Raw genomic sequence first — 27,290 nt, 5'->3', positions numbered from 1 at the left:
AAAACCCTTGTTGGTTACAAACTATCAGATCCAACTACTAAATTTAATATTGGGGTGCTTGTAGCTAACAAAAAAGTAGTAACTTATGTAGCTAACAAAATAAGACTAACTTGTGGAGACAAGGCACTAGTTTCTGAATAGCTGATTTTAATGGTGATATGACTACTTCCAAATGCATTCAGTCACACTCATATTCAAAAGAGTAAAACCCACAGTAACCACACATGTCATGAAAGTCTTGCATTTACTGATTTATTTTTACCATAATGAGAAATGATTTTTACTTTTCTAAGCCAACTAAAAAAGTTCAGGTCAGTTTACTCTACTGGTGAAATGAAGTAAAACATGCCTTCCTCCTCCACCAAATGACTACAAAGGAAAATCCATGTATGTTCTTTCATTTAAGTAAATTGTACTTGAATGACACAAATATCAACACATGTTTAGAGACAATAGTAGTAGATTTTCAAGGCTGAGTGGTGGGTTACCATGCTCTGAGAAAAGCCTAGGTAATCGCCTGTCAAGGAAGAACCATTTTTGTTAACTCTTATTCTTAACATGAATCTTGATCAGCACTTCATTAACTAGAATACTTCCATTTAAAAAACTGCAGTTTCTGTACACTTAAGGATTTATTTGGGAACACAATTTCTAATAATTCCCTATAAAAGACCTTAAATGACAGTAAAAGAAATTAGTGTTTAATAACTGACATATAGAAGTTTAAGTAATTTATATTTGCCAAAGAACTTACATTTCTGCTCCTCCTGAATGTAGTATGGGTTTCCTTTTGAAACCATCTTCTTGACTCTTCCAGTTCTTTGTCCCACTAGTATGAATTTCATTTAAGTTATGTTGAAAAGCATAAAATGAAGAGTCCTAATGGCTATATAATCCCTGTAAAGCTATTAGCAATAGGGTAATATTCAGACACATTTAAGTAAACTTTCTAGAAAGAAAAGGTACCACAGTTTCATAAAAGACGGTGGGTCCAAAGTTTTAGTGTGGGGCTTGGGGAAATGGATTCTAAAATCATTGTTTTTATGTCTATGGGGAGGAAAAAACCCCTCAAAGCTGCCAATTTAAACATTAACAAGATTTAGTCACACTACAATAAGAGCAATGCTCTGAATAAAAACTTTAGGTATTTATAAACTTTAACTTTCAATTTTCAATTTTGTTAAATTAAAAAATCCATACAATTGAAAGCACATAGGCACGAGGCTAACAACCAGTGACTCCAGGTGAAGGTTATATAATGTTCACTGTACCATTACTTTTAGCTTTCCTGTAACTTTGCAAATATTCCAAATAAAAAGTGAAAATGTCTATAGTAGTCAAGACACCACGAGTGAAGTTAAGAAAACACAAGACAGAGACATGAAGTATGTCACTGAAAATCACGAGTTGTAGAGTTTTTTTTTTAAAGGCCTAACTTACAGGTAAAACTTTTCTTCTAAAAGAGAGCATGAGAGAGACACGCAACATGCATTAAAAGAACAAGATGGTTTAGAAGTCAACAGAGACAGAATGCTATGCATATAACGGCCTCATTGACATCACGTCTTGAATTTTCAATGTGGGTATATTTTTCTTGGTCCAACACTGGCTGCCATGTTAAATCATGCAAACCATAGCAATCCACTGACTTGCATGTTTACAAATGATAGTCTCCCAAAGTGTGAAACTTTCATTCAGGAGGGTTGGTATAACAAATCTCTCCGTAAGATAAAACTGTTTCCTAACGCTATGGAACAAAATGTTTTCTCAGCTGAATGCCTGAACACTGTGTGATATTATGAACTTCCCATATACTATTTAAGTTGGCTAAGTTTTAACAATAAAGTTCATGAATTTAATTCTTTTTTGACATCTCAGGTAATGATAAAAACTTCCTATGTCCTATTAGATCTTTGGCTGAATGCTATCACCTTAGAAAAAGTCCAAGTTGGTGCTTTTTAAAAAATCTTCATTTACTTTTAGAAATGAGATAGCAATAGCAACCACAAATCTATCTTTTGGTGAAAAGTAGAGTAAAAACTATATGCTAAAAATATCAACACTGAGACAATCTGTCTCAAACCTAATGCTCCCCTTTAGGATTCCCAGGCCTTCAAGCACACTAGGTGGTACAACAGACATCTTTCCCCTCCTCATAGTTTCTGAGAGAGAAGGGAACTTACAATGCAAAAGCTAAGGACTAACCAGTGGGCCGGTAACTTGAAGAAACAAGCAGTGGGGAAGCCAGTTCCTTTCAAAGGGTGACAGAGTGGCAGCTGGATGCAAGAGTCTGGAGCATGGACACAAGCTGATCCAAAGAGCAATATCCTTAATTTCTGGGGATAGTACAGATTGGTGCTTTTTAACACTCATTAGAAATTGTCTACATATGACTCTTCACCCTTTCTTAGTTCTACAGGCCAATTACTACCAAACATAAGAGAACTGAGGCTGTAATATGGGTCACTATGAAAACTAGTTTATATACAGCTGGATAGCAGGGTGTGAGGAGACTGGAGAAGAGAGACATTTGAAAAAATTGAGTGTTACTCTGTAGACACTATAACAACCCAAGATACCTTAACTTCTTAAGTAACCTGATTCACAGAATCAACTAAACTAGAAACTGCTTTTTCTTTTAAAAACACATATACATTGTTAAAAGCAAAAATGAGAAATATTCACATTCAGTCAAGCCCGTTTTTTTAAGTTCCCTGAGATGGCATATATAGATACACAACATAGCTCAAAGTAACAGCAGAAAGTCAATCATTTAAAAAGATCATTTAGAATACAATCAAATTTCTTTTTCAACAAACATAATCTACAAGATAAATTATATCCCGATTGAGTTATTGCTATAAATCTATTCAAATCAGGAAAATCCCTCATATTTAAAGCTCTCCAAGTAATTTTGGCACAAGTCAAATCTTAGAATTCTGAGTTTAAAGTCCCTGAGCTCTTTAAAAGGCTAGCTTGCCTTCAGCCTCTTTTCCAGCTACCTTCCCCTACAATGCCTTGCAACCTGCCCGAGCCTCTCATTAACTCTAAGTCCAGGCTTAAGGATACAGCCTTTCCAACTGACTCTGCTCTGCAGAAACCATGCAGCTTCTCTGGCTTGAAGAATCCAGTTGGATTCTGGAGGCGGAAGAATCAAATGGGGGTAGATCTCCTGCCTCCTTATTAATATTTCTAAAACTACCTACAACATTCAGGGTTTTAACGTCTCCAGGGCTTTATGCCTCAGATGCTCGTCCAAACACTGGATGGCAAAGAGGTCAATGTCCGTGTCGAATTTGTTGGCAAACAAGTGGTGCATGTGCAACAGCCAGTTCAAGTCACCAGCTCCGAAAACGCACACAGAGCGAACGTGGACGCCGCTGCACGGCGGGTAGGGGGCGCCCTTGGAAACGTCTCCTTCAAAGTACTGCCATTTAACAAACCTGGCAATCGCTTGCATGTCAGACGTGTCATACTTATAGCTTAAGGACAATGACCCTGGGACTTCGGGGATCCTCTGAATAGTGGCCCAGAGATACTCGTCTGGGCTGTATGTGTCTTTTGCCCACTCCATAAACTTTTGTATATTTTGGTTCTGGAGCACGTACTCCACATATTCCCTACTGACCACAAAATAGGCACTGCCTGAAAACAGAGGTGTTTCAAGAGGTGGATGTATTTTGTCAGTCCCCATGTTTGTCAGCTTTCCATTCACGACTTCATAATGCTTTTTCCACCTTTCTTTCTTATGGGATGGCATTTTCTCTGTTTCTAAGTTGTTCTCGCCCATCAATAGCTTGAGCTTCCTGACAATTTCCAGGTTGGTTTTAATAGGAAAATCCATACCGCAGAGATTTATCAGGTACTTCCAGCCTGCATTCATCTGGTAGAGGTCCTGCATGCAGTTAAGGTCAGCCTGAACCCGGCTCCAGGACGCATACACCACGCTCTCCAGCTGACTGGCGACAAAGACATTACTGAAGCAGGATGCGATGCCAACAGCTGCAGCCAAAAAGGATTTCTCTGATTTTGCATCCACGTGAATACAATAGAAATTCTGAGGCATATAGATGGCCCTCAGGAGCCTGTCAAGCATTTCAATTTTGTGATGAACCACTATAGAATATGCTATTGGAAATCCCGCCTCTTCTTTACTAAGTGGTTCTGTAATATATTTGCGCTTCTTAATGAAAGAAGCACAATCACCAGTCATGTTTATGTAGTCATAGTTTGTCCATCGAGCGCGCTTTTTAAATTTCACTGTTAGACTCTCAAGCTTTACCTTTTGGATTTCATCTACATCACCCTGTAGAATTTTGGTGCAATTAATATTACTACTAGGATTCTCTTCAAACAGCTCCAAATGTCCAAAATTTACAAATTCAGTCTTTTGATGAATTCTTAAAACAGTGAATGTGACCACCGAAAAAGCAAGAAATAAGAAGCAGTATTTAGTGGGAAAAGAAAAAAGTTTCCTCCTCCACAACTTCCTCAGCATTTCAACAATTGGGGACTTGGCTTTATTAAGGGTAGTCTTTCAGGCTTCAAGCAGTACTGATTTCCTCTCTGTCGTGGTCTGGAGATTTGTCAGTTTGCATTTATCAAAAGTGCAAAGGCATCTTGAAATGGACGATAGCACTAAGAGAAAAATAGAAAGGGTACACACACATATATAAATAGAATCTTTTACGACATCTTCTCATCAGGTTCGAAAAGTGTCCTCTTTGCTATGAGGTCAGAAGACAAAAACAAAGTGGGTCAATCCGAGAAAAGTGTTAAAGGAAACCCATAATCTCTAGTATTAATGCCAGATTATCTTTTTTAAAAAGTTGAGTACAAGGATATGCTAGAATATCCTATAATCAACACTTTACCTCTGAGGTATATTGAGGTGCAAAATACAGTTGAAGACCTAGGCTGTAATTATTGAATTCTCCATAGGGTGAGTTTTGGTGTTTATTTTGCAGGGGAGGGAGGGGTTATTGTTGCTTTTTGTTTTCTTTGGTTGTACTGCACAGCATGTGGGATCTTAGATTGAACTGCACCCCCTGAGTGGAAGCACGAAGTCTTAACCATTGAACCACCAGGGAAGTCTCAGTTGGTGAGTTTTTGATCCTGGGCCAGTGGTAATTAGCACCCCTTGCCTTGAAATTGTTACTAATCTGGGTTTCTCCAGACACATCCATTAGTGTCCATCAGTTGGCATCAGCAGCCCCAAATATTTGAAGAGATCAGATCCATTCTACTCTTCATCAACTTAGGAGTGGGGTCCACTGAAGGTGACATCCAGAAATGACTGTGGATGCTAAGAATCTCTGAAGGAAAAGCAGGTCAACTGGATTTTCAAAGTGGAACAGAAAAGTTCAGGTGAAACCAGATCAGATTTGGAACTGTTTTGGGTTGACATCACTTTGTTCAGTTCCATACCAGCCACCACAGGAAGAGAAAATATACACGACCCAAAATAGAGAAGCAGCTTTGTATTTCCTGCACTGGTTATACCAGGTTATAATAATTAAGCCTTACTGAAAAACAACACTCGTATGCAAATTGTAACTTATGAAAGACTCTTTGTCTGGATTCAAATTCCAGGAGCCTAACCCACTTTTATTATGGAAAATGTTTACAAACATACAGATGCTGTTTCATTTTCAAAAGTCAATTTTATTACTTGGCAACTGGTTCTAACAAAGAAAGTCAAATACTATCAACTCTCTCAAAACCAGATTTATAGAGATTTGCAAACTTTTTAACACCAGAATTAGCACTAGAATTTTTAAATGCTTATTTAGGAAATAATTTGTGAATATTGATAATACAAATAAAAATAACTGACCATCATTAGTACAGAATAATATTACAAAAAGTACTTAGACTTTACCATTTAAAATCAAGAAAAGTCAGGATCATTTAGTTCTGATTCCAGGTAACATCCTGTGCCCATGTAGAGCGCTTCTTATGCAGTCAGGTGTCTTAAATGTACCAGGCATCCAGCAGTGGTGTTATGTCCCGTGAGTCTTTTTAAAAAAAAAACACATGTGAAACAAAAAGAAAAATTTTTGAAGAGATTCATACGCCCACGTAAGTATACATACACACTCATAAAGCATACTGGTCTACTAATTCGACATATTCACTTTTTTCTTCAAAATGATGGCTGGTCATATTCACTTTTTTCTTCAAAATGATGACTACTTGATGTCTCTCTCTTAAAATTTTCTTCTCTCCAGTTTTTTTTTTTTTTTTTAAAGTCTGTATTTGTGGATAAATATTTTAAAGGTTTGAAGACATCCTGCAATTTAGGTTGAACTTTAAAAGAAAACTCTGGTAGCATTTCCCAAAATGTGTGCCAAGGAACAGCTTAATAGTCCTATATGATTGGAAAAGTCAACATACTCTATGCCTGCTGTGAGAATTTCCAGTGCTCACTGGCCCAGTGAAGACAATCCTACAGCTGAATTAGCTGCTTATCTCATCTTCTTTCAACTGTCTTGTCTATTACCCCACTCCAAATCTTTAATGGAAAGCAAACATTGAGAGATACGGTTAAAATACTTAAGCATCTTAACCATTAAGACATCCCCAACTATTATGCCCCAATCACTAATGCTGAAGAAGCTAAACAGTTCTATGATGACCTACAAAACCTTCTAGAACTAACACCAAAAAATGATGTCCTTTTCATCATAGGGGACTGGAATGCAAAAGAAGTCAAGAGATACCTGGAGTAACAGGGAAGTTTGGACTTGGAGTACAAAATGAAGCAGGACAAAGGCTAAGAGAATTTTACCAAGAGATTGCAGTGGTCATAGCAAACACCCTCTTACAACAACACAAGAGAAGACTCTATACATGGACATCACCTGATGGTCAATACTGAAATCAGACTGATCATATTCTTTGTAGTTGAAGATGGAGAAGCTCTAAACGGTCAGCAAAAACAAGACCAGGAGTGAACTATGGCTCAGATCATGAACTCCTCATTGTAAAATTCAGACTTTAAATTGAAGAAAGTAGAGAAAACCACTAGGTCATTCAGATATGACTTAAATCAAATCCCTTATGATTATACAGTGGAAGTGACAAAGAGATAAAGGGATTAGATCTCAAAGCCTGAAGAATTATGGACAGAGGTTCATGACACTGTACAGGAGGTAGTGATCAAAACTATCCACAAGAAAAAGAAATGCAAAAAAGGCAAAATAGTTGTCTGAGGAGACCTTACAAATAGCTGAGAAAAGAAGAGAAGTGAAAGGCAAAGGAGAAATGGAAAGATACATCCATCTGAAGGCAGAGTTCCAAAGAATCGCAAAGTAAGGAAACTTAAGAAAACCTTCCTAAGTGAACAATGCAAAGAAATAAAGGAAAACAATAGAATGGGAAAGACTAGAGATCTCTTCAAGAAAATTAGAGATACCAAGGAAACATTTCACGCAAAGATGAGCACAATAAAGGACAGAAATGGTATGGACCTAAAAGAAGCAGAAGATGTTAAGAAGATGTGGCAAGAATACACAGAAGAACTATACAAAAAGAGAGCTTAATGATCTGGATAACCATGATGGTGTGATCACTTGCCTAGAGCCAGACATCCTGGAGTGCGAAGTCCAGTGGGCCTTAGAAAGCATCACTACAAACAAAGCTAGCAGGGGTGATGGAATTCTAGTTGAGCTATTTCAAATCCTAAAAGATGATTCTATTAAAGTGCTGCACCAAATTTGGAGAACTCAACACGGCCACAGAACTGGAAAAGGTCAATTTTCATTCCAGTTCCAAAAAAGGGCAATGCCAAAGAATGTTCAAACTACTGCACAATTGCACTCATTTCACATGCTATCAAGGTCATGCTCAAAATCTCCAAGTTAGGCTTCAATAATATATGAACCAAGAACTTCCAGATGTTCAAGCTGGATTTAGAAAAGGCAGAGGAACTAGAGATCAAATTGCCAACATCTTCTGGATCACAGAAAAAGCAAGAGAATTCCAGGAAAATATCTACTTCTGCTTCATTAACTACGCTTTGACTGTGAGGATCACAACAAATCATGGAAAATTCTTAAAGAGATGGGAATGCCAGACCACCTTATCTGCCTCCTAAGAAATCTGTATGCAGGTCAAGAAGCAACAGTTAGAACCGGACATGGAACAACAACTGGTTTGACTTCCCTGTACCTCAGATGGTAAAGAATCTGACTGCAATGCAGGAGACCTGGGTTTGATTCCTGGGTTAGGAAGATCCTCTGGAGAAGGGAATGACAATCTACCCCAGTATTCTTGCCTGGAGATTCCCATGGAGAGAGGAGCCTGGTGGGCTACAGTCCAAGGGGTTGCAAAGAGTCAGTCAGTAATGAGCAACTGACATTACTACTACTACGTCAAGACTGTATATGGTCAGCCTGCTTAGTTAACTTCTATGCAGAGTACATCATGAGAAATGCCAGGCTGGATGAAGCACAAGCTGGAATCAAGATTGCCGAGAGAAATACCAAATAACCTCAGATGTGCAGATGACACCACCCTTATGGCAGAACGTGAAGAGGAAGTAAAGAACCTCTTGATGAAGGTGAAAGAGGACAGTGAAAAAGCTGGCTTAAAACAACATTCAAAAAACTAAGATCATGGCATCCAGTCCTATCACTTCATGGCAAATAGATGGGAAAACAACGAAAACAACGAGAGACTATTTTCTTGGGCTCTAAAATCACTGCAGATAGTGACTGCAGCCATGAAATTAAAAGACACTTGCTCGTTAAAGAAAAGCTATGACCAACCTAGACAGCATATTAAAAAGCAGAGACATTACTTTGCCAACAAAGGTCCGTCTAGTCAAGGCTATGGTTTTTCCAGTAGCCATGTACAGTACGGTCCAACATGTAAGAGTTGGACCATAAAGAAGGTTGAGCCAAAGAACTGACGCTTTCAAACTATGGTGTTGGAGAAGTACTTAAGTACTCTTAAGAGTACTGCAAGGAGATCAAACCAGTCAATCCTAAAGGAAATCAACCCTGAATATTCATTGGTAGGACTGATGCTGAAGCTGAAGCTCCATTACTCTGGCCACCTGATGCGAAGAACTGACTCACCGGAAAAGACCCTGATATTGGGAAAGATAGAGGATGAAGAAGGGGACAACAGAGGATCAGATAGTTGGATGGCATCACTGACTCGATGGGCATGAGTCTGAGTAAGCTCCAGGAGTTGGTGATGGACAGGGAAGCCTGGCGTGCTGCAATCCATGGGGTCTCAAAGAGTCAGACACGACTGAGCGACTGAACTGAACTCATAGTTCAGGGCTTCCCTGACAGCTCATTGGTAAAGAATCCACCTGCAATGCAGGAGACCCCAGTTCAATTCCAGGGTCAGGAAGATCCACTGGAGAAGGGATAGGCTATCCACTCCAGTATTCTGACCTAGAGAATTCTGAATAGTCCATGGGGTCACAAAGAGTCAGACATGACTAAGCGACTTTCACTTTCAAGATGTACTTATTAAACACTAAATGTCAGAACACTGGGGAAAAAGAGTATCATGTAGGTTTCTGGGGTGGGGGAATGGAGATAAACCACATGAAAAAGATTCAGAAGCAGAATATCTTCATATTTCATAAAAGCCAAACAAAAAAGCCAGATGATAATGGAGTAATGCCTCCAAAGTGCTAAAAGAAATTAAATTCTAGATGAGAATTCTTAGAACTAGATGAACTATCATGTAAGTTAAGGGTAAAATAAGAACATTTTATATATTGAGAGAGGAAAAGCTTCAAAATACTTACCCTTCTGCATCCTTTTTCAGAAAGCTGCAATGAACTTTGATGAGCTCCATCAAAACTACATTGTAAGCCAAGAAGGAAGACAACATAAGAATCAGAAACTGTATCACAACACCAGAAGTAAGGAAAGGAAATACCACCGGGATGATAGTAAAGGAACCTTAGGCTGTGTGTGTAACAGGCCAACAGACAAACCCCGCATACGGCCGTGGGAGAGATGTTGAATGGAAAGAAAAGGAAATGGAATAACTGATGGCAATAAGCATACTGAAAGCCCATTTGAACAACTGGCAGAGTTTGGGGGTGAATCTGTAATAACTATTTTGAAAACAAAGCAAACAAAGGGGGTTAGGGAGATAATTATTATTGACCCCAAAGAAAGTAGAATCACACAATGATGAAAAAAAATATCACAATGCAGTCCATGGGTTGGCTCGGAAAAGCACCAGTCTTAATAATGTAAATGCTGTTTTTCACTTGAGATTCAATAAAACAATATTAGGAGCACAGAGCAATGGGAGAGATGGGTGCTGAAACACAGGGGTTGTGTACTTTGCCCAGCATTACATAACTGGCCACAGCTGTGTGTTTAGAATTACACTGCTGTTCCAAGCAAAGGCCTCCTCCTTCTAACTTTATTCTTCTCCCAAGTGCTCTTTGTCTTCAACATGTCAAAATGGTAAGGAGCTAATCAAAAACATAAAGTAGAGAGAAAGGGTGCCACCCAGTGCAAGCTTGTTTACACAGTGATAAACAGATAAGGAGATGCACGTAAGAGAAGTCCACAACTCACTGAGCATCAAATCTAGACTGGAATAATTGGAATAAGTAAGAAACATTAGAAGATTTCACAATGTAAAAGAAAAAGAAGTGCTAGAGTGGCACTTAAAAATTAAAATCTACTAGATATCACTAGCACATGCCTCTGTATTTTAAAATGAACCCAATTCTAAATGATGATATTCATCTCAATCACACATTAGTTTAATTTAGAGAACTATCACCTTATAAATAAGACAACAAGGACTTCTCTTGTGGTGCAATGGATAAGAACCCGCCTGCCAATGTAGGGGACACGGGTGTTCAGTCCCCGGTCTGGGAAATTCCACATGCCTCGGAGCAACTGAGCCTGCACGCCGCAACTACCGAAGCCTGTGCTCCACAACAGAGAAGCCACTGCAATGAGAAGCCCGCACCCCACAACAGTAGCCTCTGCTTGCCACAACTAGAGAAAGCCCGCTCACAGCAATGGAGGCCTAGAACAGCCAAAAAGAAAACAAACACACGGTTCAGATGTATAAACTAAAAAAGAGAGAAGATAATGAAAAAAATGTGTAACAAAGTGAGCTAAATGTGGCTCAGGATATAGTCTTAATTTCTTTTTAATAATAAAAAGAAAGGCAAAGCAGGAAGAGGGAGGGAAAAGGGAATAATAAATGTTTCACTATAAATTAATATGATAACATATTCAGAACTTGGAAGCAAAAGGATTTATCATATTTACATGACAATTCACATACATACATACACGCCTTTAAGAATGATCAGAATCTTCTTGTTCAGCCTCTAATTACCCCTGTGACTCCTAGTCAGAGATGGTGTCCATCAACAGATAATAAAGATGTGGGGGTGCATTTGTGTGTGTATTTCTCAGCCATAAAAAACGAATGAAACCCTGCCATCAGCAACAACATGGATGGGCTTGGATGCCATCATGCTAAGTGAAATAAGTTGAAGACAGACAAATACTGACATCACTTATATGTGGAATCTAAAAAATGCAACAAACTAGTGAATATAACAAAAAAGAAACTCACAAATACAGACAACAAATAAGTGGTTACCAGTGGGAAGAGGTGGAGAAAGGCAATGGCACCCCACTCCAGTACTCTTGCCTGGAAAATCCCATGAGCCTGGTAGGCTGCAGTCCATGGGGTCTCGAAGAGTCGGCCACGACTGAATGACTTCACTTGCACTTTTCACTTTCATGCATTGGAGAAGGAAATGGCAACCCACTCCAGTGTTCTTGCCAGAAGACTTCCAGGGACAGGGGGGCCTGGTGGGCTGCTGTCTATGGGGCCGCACGGAGTCGGACATGACTGAAGCGACTTAGCAGCAGCAGCAGTGGGAAGAGGGGAGAGCCATTATAGGAGTAAGGATTAAGAGATGCATGCAAGCTCATTCAGTCATGTCTGACTCTCTGTGATCCCACGGACTGTAGCCCACGATGTTCCTCTGTCCATGGGATTCTCCCCTCAATACTGGAGTGGGTTGCCATTTCCTCCTCCACGGTATCTTCCCAACCTAAGGATTGAACCCACATTCCTGCAGCTCCTGCTTGACAGATTTTTTATCACTGAGCCATTTGGGAAGCCCCAAGGGATTAAGAAGTACAAACGATTAGGTAAAAAGTAAGCTACAAGGATACACTGTACAACACAGGGCATATAGCCAATATCTTATAATAACTCTAAATAGAGCATAACCTTTAAAAATTGTGGATCACTATATTGCACAACTATAACTTATATAATATCACGCATCAACTATATTTCAATAAAAAAATTAAATTAGGGACTTCCCTGGTAGTTCAGTGGCTATGACTCCATGCTCTCAACACTGGGGGTGGGGCGCCCCGGGGTTCAATTGCTCATCAGGAACTAGATCCTGCATGCCGCCACAAAGATTCCTGCGTGCCACAACTAAGACCCAGTGCAGCCAAATACTTTTTTTTTTTAATATTAAGTTCAAAAAAGTGAGAAAAAATAAAAAGATAAAAAGAGCTCTGCATTGGTTAGCTTTGTTAACCTTTATGAAGGTTAAAGCTGACAGACATAACTGTCAACTATAATGAAAGAAAGGAATAGAATTTTAAAAGGTAAACTCTTTTTTCAACAATTTCCACCACAGTTAATTCTGGTTTAAGTCCAAATAAAACTATTATAGATAAGAGTAATTCTGCCTGTTGCCTATTGTACCATTTTTTTCAGTAGTGGAAATATTTCACAAAAGAAGTACACACACGTGTGTGTCCACACACGTGTGTGTCTGCATAAACGCATAGCTGGATGGATACATCAGGGTCCATGACCTGATCCTTCTGCATGAAGGTCCATGATCCTTCTGCAGCAGGAAGCTTTCATTCTAGGTTGTCACCCTCGAGCTCCACTGAATACTCCTCTGGAGCTCAATTTCACAGATGCTCCAAGGACCATTGTTCTTGTGGTCTCTGGAGGCTGTGACAGGAGCAAAATACCCACTACTGTGATTGATGCCAAGGTCATGTAAGATCTCAGAGGATTGGGACTCAAGCCAGGGTGCCTAAATGCAACCCTGAAGCATGGCCAAGGGAAGGAGAGGGAAGCAGGTAAGATCCCAAGGCAGAGGGTTTGCCAACTGCAGTTCTTTCTGCCCCCTGCACCCCCATGCTCTCGAATCACCTGGGAGTACCTGATCTCTATCTCTTGCCAGCTGTGCCCTTCCTGGAGGGTGGTCTCCGCTATCTGGCTGTTGTCTGTGACTCACTGCGGTGAGCTCCCTAGCTTCTCTTGAGAGTTCATGTTAAAACGAATTCCTGAGACCCCACAGTGCCTGCCCCTCCAAATTGACCAGGAGAAGCTCTCTGGGTCCCTGGACCTCATCTCCAAGCTCTACAGTTCAGGCTGTTGTCTCGTAGAATCCATCCTAGAGTTTTCTCAGGATCCAGCTAAGGAAACAAGGGCACTAGGGGACCTTCTATAAGACTGGACCACATTTCCTATGCACCTTGGAAAGGGTGCTTTCTACACGAATTAAAACCAGATGATGTGAGGAAGCGGAAAGAGGGCCCATGTCTCCCTTCTTCAGAGCCTCATGTCCTAGAATCAGGCACAGAAGGTGGCACAGAGAATCACAAAGTTATGTTTGTTGAATGAATAAATTCTCTCTCAAGTGAACTAGTTCCTCTGCTAGAAATTAAACACCTATCCTTTCTCCCTTTGGAATATCAGAGAAGAGTTCTGTCTCCAGTTCTCTACACTTGCTGCAAGGACTATCCTGTCTTAGAGAGTACAACCTAAAGAACATACTGTTTAAAGATGAAATGATGATAAATGATTGTGTATGTGTGTTAGTTGCTCAGTAGTGCCCAACTCTTTGCGACCCCATGATCTGTAGCCCACCAGGCTCCTCTGTCCATGGAATTCTCCAGGCAAGAACACTGGAGTGGGTTGCCATTTCCTATTCTAGGGGATCTTCCCAACCCAGGCATTGAACCCAGGTCTCCAAAATTAAGGCAGATTCTTTATCATCTGAGCTACCAGGGAAGCCCCAGTAAATGACTAAACCCCTCAAAAAATTGAAGAAATGGCACCAAAATTTTGCAAGAGGGACTGAGTGACAGCTGACTTGGGAGATATCAGAAAGCTGACCCCTTGAAGCAGGCAGCAGAGAAAGCTGAGCAGCAACTCAGTCTACAGCACAGTCCCCCCAGCCCTCCCCTCCCACTACCAGCCACTGATTCCTCCCCTCCAAACACTCCAGAGTTGGCAACACAAACTCCTCTGGAAGCAGGACAAAGTGGAATAAAACTCCACTGAGTGGAAATCTACTTAAAAGACTCTTAAGACTCCCAGACCCCTCCCTCTATTCTTCATAATCCAGTAAACACCCTTCCTGACCCCACCAGAAAACTTTGGAAAACATGAAATAAAATATTTGACCTGGAGGGCACAAGGCACAACTGAGGGCAGGAGTACCAACCGGAAAACGAGTGAATTAAGTCAAAAGTCCTCATTTCCAGAATACCGGCAGGCCGGTATACATAGCTCATTCAGCCTCAGAGAACAGAAAACTACTTGATATCCAAGAAAAGCTCATGACACAAAAGAGATCAGAAACAAACAGAGGAGGTTATCAGGTTAACTATTTCCATATAATCAACCACAATCCTTAGTGACAGAAAATAAAAACTACTTATTATTTCTCACTACTTTTGGAATTGGTCGGGCAATCCTTCTGGTGTTACCTGGGCTCACCTAGGCAGTTGCATGCAGATAGAGGACTGTCCAGATTGGAGGGTTCCATACAGCTTGTTCACATCTGCATGCAGTACTCAATGTTAGCTGGGGTGCCTCTCATCATGTATAGGCTGGATGAGATTCCTTATCTGGCAGCCACAGGGCAGCATACCAAAAGAGCCCAGCAGCTCCAAAGCCTCATAAGGGCTAAGCAGCAGAATATACACAACATCACATCTGTTATATTCCATTAGAGAAAGTCACCAGGCCTGCCATGATTCCAGAGGAAATAAGGTTTACTTCTGGATGGGAAGGGATGCAAAATCACACTGCAAGGGGGCACGGATACTGCAATGGGAGGAATTTGTACCCATTAAATATTCTGTCACATGGAGAAATTAAGATCAAGAGATGACAACTGCAATGATGAAAAAATCCTAGAGTTTTTATCAGCAAAGACATAAGACAAACTATTACAATCATGAAACCAGAACAAGAGACTATGAAAACGGAACAGAGAATAAAAATGAGCTCTCAGAATCAAAAGTATGATAGCTAAAATTAAAAATTAAATTGAAGAATCAGAAATTAAAGTTAAGGAAAGCCCCAAGACAATAGAGCAGAAAGATAAATAAATGGAAAATAGGAAAATGAGAAAATTGATACAGAAGATCCAACATTCAAATAACAGGCATTCCACTGAGAAAGAAGATAATGAAGGCAAGAGGGGTGAAAAGGAATGGGATGTGGGAGGGAAGTTCAAGAGGGAGGTGACATGTATACCTATGGCTGATTCATGTTAATATAAGGCAGAAACCAATACAATTTCAACCTAGAATTCTATATAACCTGCTGGGGAATAAAGGCATTTTCATACAGTTGCATGTAACTTTTCTCAGCAGGCTACTGCAAGAAGCACACCACCAAAAGACAAAGCCCATCAGTAATTATAAAAACAGTACCACTATTTTGGAATGCTTAATATGTGCAAGGAGCTCATCTAAAGGATTTACCTAAACAACTCTTAAGATCTTCAGGATATACGTATAATATCATATATGAAATGAGTCGCCAGTCCAGGTTCGATGCACAATACTGGATGCTTGGGGCTGGTGCACTGGGACGACCCAGAGGGATGGTATGGGGAGGGAGGAGGGAGGAGGCTTCAGGATGGGGAACACATGTATACCTGTGGCGGATTCATTTCGATATTTGGCAAAACCAATACAATATTGTAAAGTTTAAAAATAAAATAAAATTAAAAAAAAAAAAAGATCTTCAGGATAACTCTAAACAGAAGACAATAACTACCAAGGTCACTAAAGGAGTTCTTATCCAAATTCCACTGGAGGAGAATATACCAACAAGTAATTCTCTAGACACCAACCAGGTGTCTTACAAGTCAGCTGAATTCTGACAATATCTAACCAGAGACAGTGTCAATTTCATGGTTTAAGAGTTCAGTCTCACCAAGTCTGACCTTCAGACTATAAAATCAGAAATTTCCACAATCCCTTCCTCAGGTTCAATTAATTTGCTAGAGCATCTCACAGAACTCAAAGAAACATTTTACTAAGTAGATTACTGGTTTATTATAAAAAGATATGATAAAGGATACAGGTGAACATCCGGATGGAAGAGATGCACAGGGCATGGAATGGGAAAAAGATGCAGAGCTTCCATGCTCTGAGAGCCCCATTCTGCAAATCTCCACACTCGCACCAAGCTGTCCTGGGTTTCTATGGAAGTCTCATTACATGAACGTGATTGATTAAATCACTGGCCATTACCCAACCTCCAGACCCTCTCTCCTCCCCAGAGATGAGCGGTAGGGATGTAGGGGGTGGGACTGAAAGTTCCCACCCTCTAATCACTTGGTTGGTCCTCCTGCAACCAGCCCCCATCTTCAGGTGGGATCCAAGGGTCACCTCAACAACATAATAGACAGTTTTTGTTGCTCTCATCACTTAGGACATTGCAAGGGTTTTACAGGAGCTCTGTGCCAGAAATGGACCAGAAAAACAAATATACATTGATTATAAATCACAGTATCAGTCACAAAGCTAGTAAGTGGAACAGCTAACATTCAAACCTACACAATCTAGCCCCCCAAGTTTATATTATGCAGCTGGCACTCCACATTTATGGACTCTGTATCTGTCAGTTCTGCATCCTTGAATTCAACTAAACTCAAATCAAAACTATTTGGGGAAATTCCCTGGCAATCCAGTGTTTAGGATTCTGTACTTTCACTGCAGGGAGCATGGGTTCAATCCCTGGTTGGGAAACTAAGATCCTGCAAGCCATGAGGGCAAGAAAAAAAAAAGTGATGTATTAAAAAGAGAGAAAGAAAGAAAAAATTACACGTGGCTCACATCCTATTTTTATTGGACACTGGGATTCTAGGGAGTAGGAAGTTTTGGGGGCACTGAGAAAGGATTATTTTTCATAACTACAACTTTTTGTTAAGAGACAACTGTCCATGGGTCCCTCATACTTCTGCACATCTTGCAGGTGAGGTACTAACTGCCTTTTCATTCTGGACTATTTTTTTTAAGGCTATTTGTGCAGTGAATAGCCTTGAAAAACAGACAGTGTTTCCCTCACTAGCAAAGGGCCAGTGTGCTTGCTGCTGCTGCTAAGTCACTTCAGTCATGTCTGACTCTGTGAGACCTCATAGACGGCAGCCCACCAGGCTCCCCCGTCCCTGGGATTCTCCAGGCAAGAACACTGGAGTGGGTTGCCATTTCCTTCTCCAATGCAGGAAAGTGAAAAGTGAAAGGGAAGTCGCTCAGTCGTGTCCGACTCTTCGCAACCCCATGGACTGCAGCTCACCAGGCTTCTCCATCCATGGGATTCTCCAGGCAAGAGTACTGGAGTGGGGTGCCATTGCTTACTGTTGGGATAATAAATGCAATACCTCTGGGAGCAAAGGGGAAGCACGTTCAATGGCCCACCATAAAAGATGCAGGTTCCCTAAGCTCAGGGTTCCTTCCCTGTAATGCAACCCACTCTCTGTGCAGATTATCATCTAGCTATGTTCATACTGCCCTGTGGGAACTAGGACTTAAGAACCTACATGAAAAATGCCAATACTCTGCTCTGTTATTGCTATAGGTACTAAACTATGCCTTGTGTTTGGCCCAGGAATCTTAGGTCTTCTGCAAGCATCCATGAAAACTGACAGATCTGGTAGCTTTCAAATAGGGTAAAATCTAAGCCTTTTGATAGGTCTAAGAGCTTTGATGTTACACTCTTGTGGATATATCTGCTTTTTCAAACAATGTGCATTTATAAACTTTGATTAACATAAAGGCTACATTTTTCTAGTCTTAAAGGTGGTGATAAAATAAGAGCTATAATGATAGTCAATGAGTTTTTAAACATAACTAGTATAAATTAATATTCTCAAGTCTTGGTAAATAAAATAATTATTAAAACATTTTTGCCTTTTTACATCTTCATTAACTGTTTAATCTCACATCAAAACATATTTAATAATTATATAAAATTGTGAAGTACATAGTAAATATAATTAATGGAAGTCTCAATGACCTGTCCCTAATTTAAATGAGATGAAGGTTTCATCCATGTGGTCATTTACAGAAGAAAAATAAATAAAAGGTTCTCCATGCCTGAATTAGAATTATGAAATGGCAACCCACTCCAGTATTCTTGCCTGGAAATACATGGACAGAGGAGCCTGGTAGGCTACAGCCCATAGGGTCACAAAAGTGTTGGACACGACTGAGCGACAGAGCACGTGTGCCTGAATCAATAACATGAAAAGTTTTACAGAAAATTTTTTCCATTTATTCATTATACTACTATAGGACAAAATGTCATTTAAATAACTAACTTTTGCATTTCATTCATGCCTGGAAATAGTATTCATTGTTCTCAATTGTCATCATTTTCTCCCCTGAGGCTAGGCAGCTGATGGCCTAAAATAAGAACTAAAACCTACCATTTCTGCACACAGGCTTGGCAGGACCCATGAAATACACCCCAGTCTGCACTATTTCAGAGAGGAAAGCTTTAAGTCCTCCTAGAGGAAAAGAAAGGATCCACAGAGGCTTCCTCAATTACAACCCACCTGAATCCTGAAAATGGGTAGGATTTAGGTACTAGGAAAAAGGAGAGAAAATTTTGCTGACGGAGTGAAAGCCTGAAGCAAAGGAAGCCGGAAAGGAAGACGAGATAGTGATGTGTAACAGAAGCAGCTTTAACAAGAGGAGGAAGGTAAGAAATACTGGCTGTTTACCACTCAGGTTCCTTAACCCTAGGGATGTCCTTTTAAATTCTAGTATGACACGAGGTCTGTTTCTCAGTTATAGTGAACCACAACAATGAATAGATGTTTATATATATACACACACAGAGAGTGGAATATTCTTCACCCTTCAGAATGAATCAAAATCTGACACATGCTACATTCATCTTTGTTAAGCGAATAAGCCAGTCACAAAAACACAATACTATATACTTCCACTTAGAAGGAGTACCTAGAGTAATTAAATTCATAGATGTGGAAAGTAAAATAGAGGTTACTACAGCAGTGGGAGGGGGAAAGGAGAAGTTATTGTTTAGTGAGTACAGAGTTTCTGTTTAGGATGATGAGAAGTTCTAGAAATGGACAATGCAGATGGGTGTACAACACTCTGAATACACTTAACGCCACCAAATTTTCCCCGACTCCATTAGTGACACAGTTTTATACTTGACGGTTATTTTTTTTAAGCTCTGTTATGATTTGTAAAAAGATGCCACTGGCTTGTACCTTGCACCTTTGCAGTAGGTGTGTACATTTAGGCAAAAATGTTACTTAGAGGAGGCTTTTTAAATTAAGAGAAATTTGTTAGGAGTATAGGCAGGAGTGTCCCCAGGTGGTTTGAACACACAAAGACAGACCTTTTCAAGTCTCATGCCATGAAAATTTGGAGATAAAGAACAAAGATCATCTGTCTGGCTGTCTCTCAAAGACCAGTGTGTTTCCTATTGCATTCGAGGCTAGAGTATTAGCCCAATTTCCTTCAAGTACAAGTAACAGCTAAATGTGAAATGCAAAAAACCTATCCTCTAAGGCACTAAGTTCGTTCACAGAGGTGGACCTCATCAGAGTTAAATAGAGATACATCTATTTATGCACAGACATACACACACACACAGTTTGTTTTCTGAAGGAATCTTCAACCTCCTTACCACTACATGCCAAAATAAGTATAAAAGGTCTCATTGTTCACTTCAAAATTCCAGACTGAAGAGTAATAAACTTTTTTTTCTTTCCTTTTTTAAAAAATGAATAGTAGGTGGTTTATAATACTGAAGAGAGCACTGAATAGAGCATAGTTTCATAGAAACAAAATTTTAGATTTCAAAGGTATCTTAAGGTTCATTTTCCCCACTCTTACTAAATAATTTTAAAGATGAAAAAATCAGCACACAGAGTGTACACACCTGGCAAGGTCGCCCAGCAAGAACAATTCTTAAGCAGAAACATCTTACCAGTGGCTCTGGTTTCTGTCCCACCCAATCATCATGAAGCCCCACAGGTCCCGAATTTTTTGAAATCTTAATTTTAAATACTCTCGGGTTTAAACACTTGCTGGGTTCCAAAAATTCTAATTCTAAAATACTAGATTCTGTCTTGCTTTTAGAAGAATTCCCAAATTTCCAGATCATACCACCTGTCTGGATTTTCAGCTTGCTAAGCAAAATCATCAGAGCAAATATTCTGAGTCCATACAGAAAAATAAACAACCATCAGCAGGAATAAGAAGTGCTCTCTCTTCCCAGTTTCCTTCAACATGTTAAAATCCAGCTCCACCTCTTGCACACGGTCCCTTCTCTGAACCACAGTGATTGCCCCCTTCTTCGAAATCCAATATCATTCACTATAGGAAGCCACAGATGGAAACAGCGGGGTGAAGTCAAACACAATTGAGAATAAATGCTAACTATGCCAAGTCCTAATGAGTGGCTTCAGTAAGCTACCTAACTTCTCTGAGCCTTAGTTTCCTCATCTGAAAAATGAAGCTTATAATCCCCTATTTGGTTGGTGGTGATTCAAAAAACAAAAACAACCTATAAAGCAACTAACATGGTAATTAGTATGCATCAGTTTGTCAATAAACAAGGGTTATCACCATCCTTGGTCACTTAATTCCACAGATCCCCATCTCTGAACTGATCCAGGCACCTGCTTGGTCAGCTCCTAGTAATCAGTAATCTAGCCTCACCCTTCATTCCCACCCCTCCACCACCACACCACCATCCCCCCCAACACCCTACTCACACTGCCCCATGGGCCTTGCATAGACTAATGCAACCAGTAAGGACTCAAAGAATGAACTAAACAAGTCTACATATTGCAAAATCCACTCCCTTCCACTCCAAAAAAGGTAGGGTGGTATCTTGGATGCTTCTTGTTAACTGGGCCTTCTACCTCAGTCTTTTCCAGATAAAGAATCTAAAGTACAGTACTTAAATGCTCCAAATTATAGCCTGTGAGTGTAATATGAATTCAAAGCACTCTGTGTTGGATCTCACAAACTGAACATCTACAACAAACCCCAAAGGACTGGCCTCATGCTGGGTGGCTCCCATCCTATCTTCAGGATTGACCTACCTTTCTTAACCTTTCTGCACTTCAGTCTCCTCGCCTGTGCACAAGAGCAGATGAGTTCAGTGAGGGGAACCTATACCTGAGTGATACAGCATTCTGCTGTTCTTCAGCAGATGGATGATGGACAGGACCAGGTGCGAGAAGGCCGAGTTTTGACTGAGTTGAGGGTCAAGAGAGCACAGAATGGTAGGGAAGTCCCACTGTAAGACAAAATCTTAATTAGAATGTATTTCCACAAGTCTGAGATCTTATTTTTCTTCCCACATTGACAGCTTTGAAAATGACAGGCATTTGATGCATTTGTACACTATGTGTTCATTACTATGGTGGTTTCTTTTTTGTAATTTCCTTTGTTGTTGCTCAGTCACCGAGTCATGTCTGACTCTTTGCAACCCCATGGACTGCAGTAATTTCCTTAAGGACTGATATTAAGTGGATGATGCTCATACAAACGAAGTTATTGCAGAATTAAGGACATTTTAAAAAATTGAAGGAAATGTTAGGCAAGTTCTTTTTACATACATGTTCTCTTTAACAGTTAAGGAAACTGAGGCATTCACTGCTCTGATGACCATCTGCTGGTGATCTGCTCCAGCTAACCAGCAGGAAAGAGGTGAGGTGGGGCTCAACCCACAACTGACTCTGGGGAGAGAGGAGAGGGAGCAGAACAGTCTGACTTTCTAGCCAAGAACCACACTGGATGCAGTTACTAACAGCTTTGAATTATACCTCGCCCTACCTCCTCACCTTACAAGGAGCCCCAGAACCTTCCAAGTCTTCCCTCAGGAGTAACTATGACACAATCTCCTCCTAAAGACTTCAGACCAAAGGTACAACAGAACAACTTCTTCAACCCTCAGATACATATATGTGAGCTGAGTCAACATTCCCTTTAAGAAGCTTCATAAACTTGATGGGCAACCTTTATCTATCATTTTATCCAAATGACATTTAGGTCCAGTTGTTGAATTTGAAATTATTGCCCAAGAGTGAAGGAATTCTGTATGTAATGACAGAAAAAATAGTGTTTGAGATGATTCAAAGATGAACTATGGACATGTACGAATATACTTATATCTTTGTTTTCTCTTAGCTTTTCCTTGGAATTCCAGGAGGACTCTTAGATCAAAATTTATCAATTTCTATGGCTCTTGATGCTCTTTCAAATAGACTATAGTATTTACTTAAACTGAGTACCCTAATATCTGAGTATCATTTTCTCTATATTGACTCTATAATTATCTAAATTATGTAGTACATATTCATATACTGTGTAATTATTTTTGACCTATTCCAACTTTTAAAATGATACAGCAGAGAGGCTTCATTTTGTATTTCTTTTGTTGCTAGTGGCTCCATATGAGTATGTCTACATGTGAGAGAAAGAGTCTGGTAGCAATGATTTCTACTCTAGAGCCAGACTATCCAGTTCAAAAACTGGACACAGTCATCTACCAACTCAGACTTTCTTAAGCCCTTAACTGCTCCAAGTTTCAGCTCCTTCACTGGTTAAAATAATAATAATTTTAAGCAATTTAATTGGGTTAAGGATCCTACATACATTAGTTTTTAAAGACAGTAAGTGAGCCAACTGGTAATATGCTTAAACTATACTTGATACAAGTCATGCTCAAAATTCCCCAAGCCAGGCTTCAACAATATGTGAACCGTGAACTTCCAGGTGTTCAAACTGGTTTTAGAAAAGGTAGAGGAACCAGAGATCAAATTGCCAACATCCTCTGGATCATCAAAAAAGCAAGAGAGTTCAAGAAAAACATCTATTTCTGCTTTATTGACTATGCCAAAGCCTTTGACTGTGTGGATCACCACAAACTGTGGAAAATTCTTCAACAGCTGGGAATACCAGACCACCTGACCTGCCTCTTGAGAAATCTGTATGCAGGTCAGGAAGCAACAGTTAGAACTGGACATGGAACAACAGACTGGTTCCAAATAGGAAAAGAAGTATCTCAAGGCTGTATATGGTCACCCTGATTATTAAACTTATATGCAGAGTACATCATGAGAAACGCTGGGCTGGAAGAAGCACAAGCTGGAATCAAGATTGCCAGAAATATCAATAACCTCAGATATGCAGATGACACCACCCTTATGACAGAAAGTGAAGAGAACTAAAAAGGCTCTTGATGAAAGTGAAAGAGGAGAGGGAAAAAGTTAGCTTAAAGCTCAACATTCAGAAAACAAAATCATGGCATCTGGTCCCATCACTTCATGGGAAATAGATGGGGAAAAAGTGGAAACAATGACAGACTTTATTCTGGGGAGCTCCAAAATCACTGCAGATGGTGACTGCAGCCATGAAATTAAAAGACACTTAATCCTTGGAAGAAAAGTTATGACAAACCTAGACAGCATATTAAAAAGCAGAGACATTATTTTGCCTACAAAGGTCTGTCTAGTCAATCTATGGTTTTTCCAGTAGTCATGTATGGATGTGAGAGTTGGACTATACAGAAAGCTGAGCACCAAAGAATTGATGCTTTTGAACTGTGGTGTTGGAGAAGACTCTTAAGAGTCCCTTGGACTGCAAGGAGATCAAACCAGTCCATCTTAAAGGAAATCAGTCCTGATTGGAACGACTGATGTTGAAGCTGAAATTCCAATACTTTGGCCACCTGATGTGAAGAACTGACTCATTTGAAAAGACTCTGATGCTAGGAAAGATTGAAGGCGGGAGGAGAAGGGGACAATAGAATTGGTTGGATGGCATCATCGACTCAATGGACATAAATTTGAGTAAACTCCGGGAGTTGGTGATGGATAGGGAGGCCTGGCATGCTGCAGTCCATGGGGTTGCAAAGAGTAGAACACAACTGAGCGACTGAACTGAACTGACTGAACTGATACTTGATATATAATGAACCTTCAATGAACATTAGCAGTTTATTATTATTGCTTATATTTCCTCACCTGGACACTGTTCAAATCTTTAACTTATATCTATCCCAGGGATCGAATCTGCGTTGCCTGTGTCTCCTACCTTGCAAGTGGATTCTTTATCCGCTGGGCCATCAGGGAAACTTGTAACTTTTTTCAGAGGCCCCCAAATAAGAAACTGTATTTGAAGTTTATTAACAAATACCTAAATATACTTAATTTAACTCCATAGGAGCTATTATACAAAACACTATATTACACAAAAAGCTATTATACAAAGCCTATTATATAGGTTCTGAGGAAAATGCATCTCCCTAATCTCAAAGAATTCACACAAAGGTTATTTGCTGAGCCTTCTGGGGGAAATTATAGGCTTGGCAAAAAAAATATAGTAAAAAACTATTTTGGAAACAATGCATCCATTGTAAAGCTGAAACTTGAGATTGTATCTATTCTGCTAGAAACACCAGCTCTGGGGGCAGTTACTATGTTGTGAAGGTGGGGTAGATTCTGTGATCCAAAAAATTGTGAGAAATGTGGTCAGAAACAAAGTTAGACAAAATGCTGCATTCCTGGGCTTCTTCCTCCTCATAGCTCTTAAGATGGCAATGCTTACCATGAATATTTAAAGACAGGTACAAGGGACAAGAGTATTCAGCATTTCCCAAACTTATTTGACCAAGAACAGACTTTAGAGCCACATTACCAGCCCGTAAGGAAAAAACTCAGCTAGTCCCAAGTCCCACCCTCCTCCTTAACTAAACAAGCTGGGCCACAGGGAAACAAGTGACTTTTCTAAGGGTCAACAATGAGAGGAAGGCTGAGCGTTCGCTCTGAACTTCACTGTGTCAGAATGTGCCTTTTCACACTCTACTGCTTTCCCTCAACCCTGTTTGGTGGGAGAGGGGAGTTGGGGGATAGGAGGGGCCATCCACAGAGGTCCAGAAGGGAAATCTGATTCCTATGTGGTCAATACCATTAAACATCTTTTTTTCCCCATCTGCTTTCAATACAGGTCAAATTTCACAACCAAAAACAGGAGGAAAAAAAAACTCTTTGTGTGAGTCCACCAAGAGATGTGGTGAATGTTTCTTACATCACACTCTATTTTTAACCTCCCCATCCCACATCACCCTCAACAGTATTAACAAGGAGCACGGTCAAGCTTCCGTGTAAGGCTGACTTCCACCATGTTCCAAAATCACATCTACCATCAAACACTGGGCCCTTTGCTAATGGCTCCAATTTAGCCCAGAGGACAATCCTCAAAGTGACCAGAAGCATCTAAGGATGTTACAGAACCAAACTCGGGTCCACGCATCTGTGCCAATCTACTGACACTGGGCTATGATGAAGGAAAATGCATCCTTTATTGTTAAGTCTGGGGCTCCCAATGCTCAAAAAACCCTGAACTCCTCAATGGTTTGGAGGGAACAGTTTTTATAGGCAAAATTTGGGGACAGGTCTGCAGGGTATGTGGAGAAGGAAATGGCAACCCACTCCAGTACTCTTGCCTGGAGAATTCCGTGGACAGAGGAGCCTGGTGGGCTGCTGTCCATGGGGTCGCACAGAGTCGAACACAACTGAAGCGACTTAGCAGCAGCTGCAGGGTATGTAACCTTCCTCTGATTGGCTGGGGGTGAGGAAGAAACAGGGTGCTGTTCCAACAATCTCAATCATCAACCTCCTGGCTCTAACCAGTCAGGAGCCCACAGACCTGTTCTCAGCCTGAAGTTATCACCCTTCACCCACGTGGGAGGCCGTATTACCGAAGAAGAGCTCAGAAATCCCCTCAGGAGGAATGGGGATGGCCGCACCATTGTCTCTTGACTGCTTCTCCTTTGTTTCTGCTTACCCTCACTCCTCTAATGAGTACCTATTTGAATCTGCCCTTTGGAACACAGGGAAGGTCTAGGAGGCTAAAATCTTTTTCCTACAAGCAAGAAGTGGGGGTGAAGAGGAAAAGTTAGAATTTTACATAACCTCCTATTCCTTCTGCCTCTGTAACTCAGCTTGCTCCTTGCAAAGTCTGGATCATGTAGTTCTCAGAAAGTGGGGGCTCACAATACTAGGAACTGGAGCTTATCTCACTCACCCCTGTCCTGCTCTTTGCAGTTGCCTAGCCCATGCAAACCCACAAACCCACTTAATCACACCTGTCCATGTACAAAAACTCTTTTGGGGCTCAGAGCTTGGAGGGTCCGCCACCATAATAAACCTGAGTTCTCCAACTCTCCAAGTGTGGTGCTTCGTTTCTGGAATACTGGTTTGTGCAACATTTCTGGAGGCCCCAGAGAGATTCCAATCACGCCCGCCCCTTGAGCCTTTGGACTGGTGGCTTGGCTAGGCTGGAGCGAAGGAACCCTGGGGTAAACGAGCAGGACACCACTGGACAGGATTCTGAGTTCTCTTTCGGACTGGTGTCCCGACTCTCTGGACAATCGAGCCCTGACTGGGCTCGTTGGAGGGACGGACCAACTCACCAGGAATGGCCACAGGATCAGCTAAGGCCCCGAGGCCAGTCCCCAGTCAGGCCTACCCCAGTGGGTAGAAGAGGAGACTGATCACCTCCTTGGAGCTCCCAGGAAGGGAGCAACAGTTAAGGAAACCTGAGGACTTGGGAGAAGGGAGGCGTTGTGATAGACTCCAAATGATTGTGACTGCATAACTGCTGATTGAATGGAGTGAAACTTTTTTTCTTTTTGGAAACTGCAAAACTAATTCTTCTTGTATATGCAATTCAGGCCCCAGAAAGTCTGTTCCTTTTTGTAGTAAGACGAATCTTGACAAGGTTTTCCAAACCACGTTTCATAAACCAGTGAATATTCAAAGGAAAGCTAAATTTGAAGCCTGTACAAAAGCCTCTCTGTAACGTGCCATACTATACAAACTTCTACTTTTGTCAGTCCTTAATGTCTACCTCTCTGAATATTCATAATTTTCTGTTTCACAAGGGTAATTATTTTATATACACTGATGGCAACATACAATAAAATACTTA

General features: G+C 40.5%; 1 protein-coding gene across 3 annotated transcripts in view; it reads right to left on the bottom strand.

Annotated features, from left to right (window-relative positions):
- Positions 1-238: 238 nt before the first annotated feature.
- Positions 239-27,290, bottom strand: part of GCNT1 (glucosaminyl (N-acetyl) transferase 1, core 2) — a 46,049-nt gene continuing 18,997 nt past the window's right edge. Inside the window, exons 3-5 of one of the 3 annotated variants that reach the window (XM_010844903.1) lie at positions 21,395-21,591; positions 5,882-6,017; positions 239-4,638 (exon numbers count right to left, since the gene is read on the bottom strand). In XM_010844903.1, the coding sequence (XP_010843205.1) occupies positions 3,212-4,498 (1,287 nt within the window). In that variant the 5' untranslated portion in view covers positions 4,499-4,638; positions 5,882-6,017; positions 21,395-21,591 and the 3' untranslated portion in view covers positions 239-3,211. The remainder of the gene's footprint in view (positions 4,639-5,881; positions 6,018-21,394; positions 21,592-27,290) is intronic. The other 2 variants (XM_010844902.1, XM_010844904.1) reach the window with 2 other exon arrangements.

Source organism: Bison bison, unplaced genomic scaffold (genome assembly GCF_000754665.1).
Source record: "Bison bison bison isolate TAMUID 2011002044 unplaced genomic scaffold, Bison_UMD1.0 scf7180017864212, whole genome shotgun sequence".
Lineage (NCBI taxonomy): Eukaryota > Metazoa > Chordata > Mammalia > Artiodactyla > Bovidae > Bison > Bison bison.
Note: the sequence above shows the minus strand (reverse complement) of the source record. Positions and strands in the feature narration are given on the sequence as shown.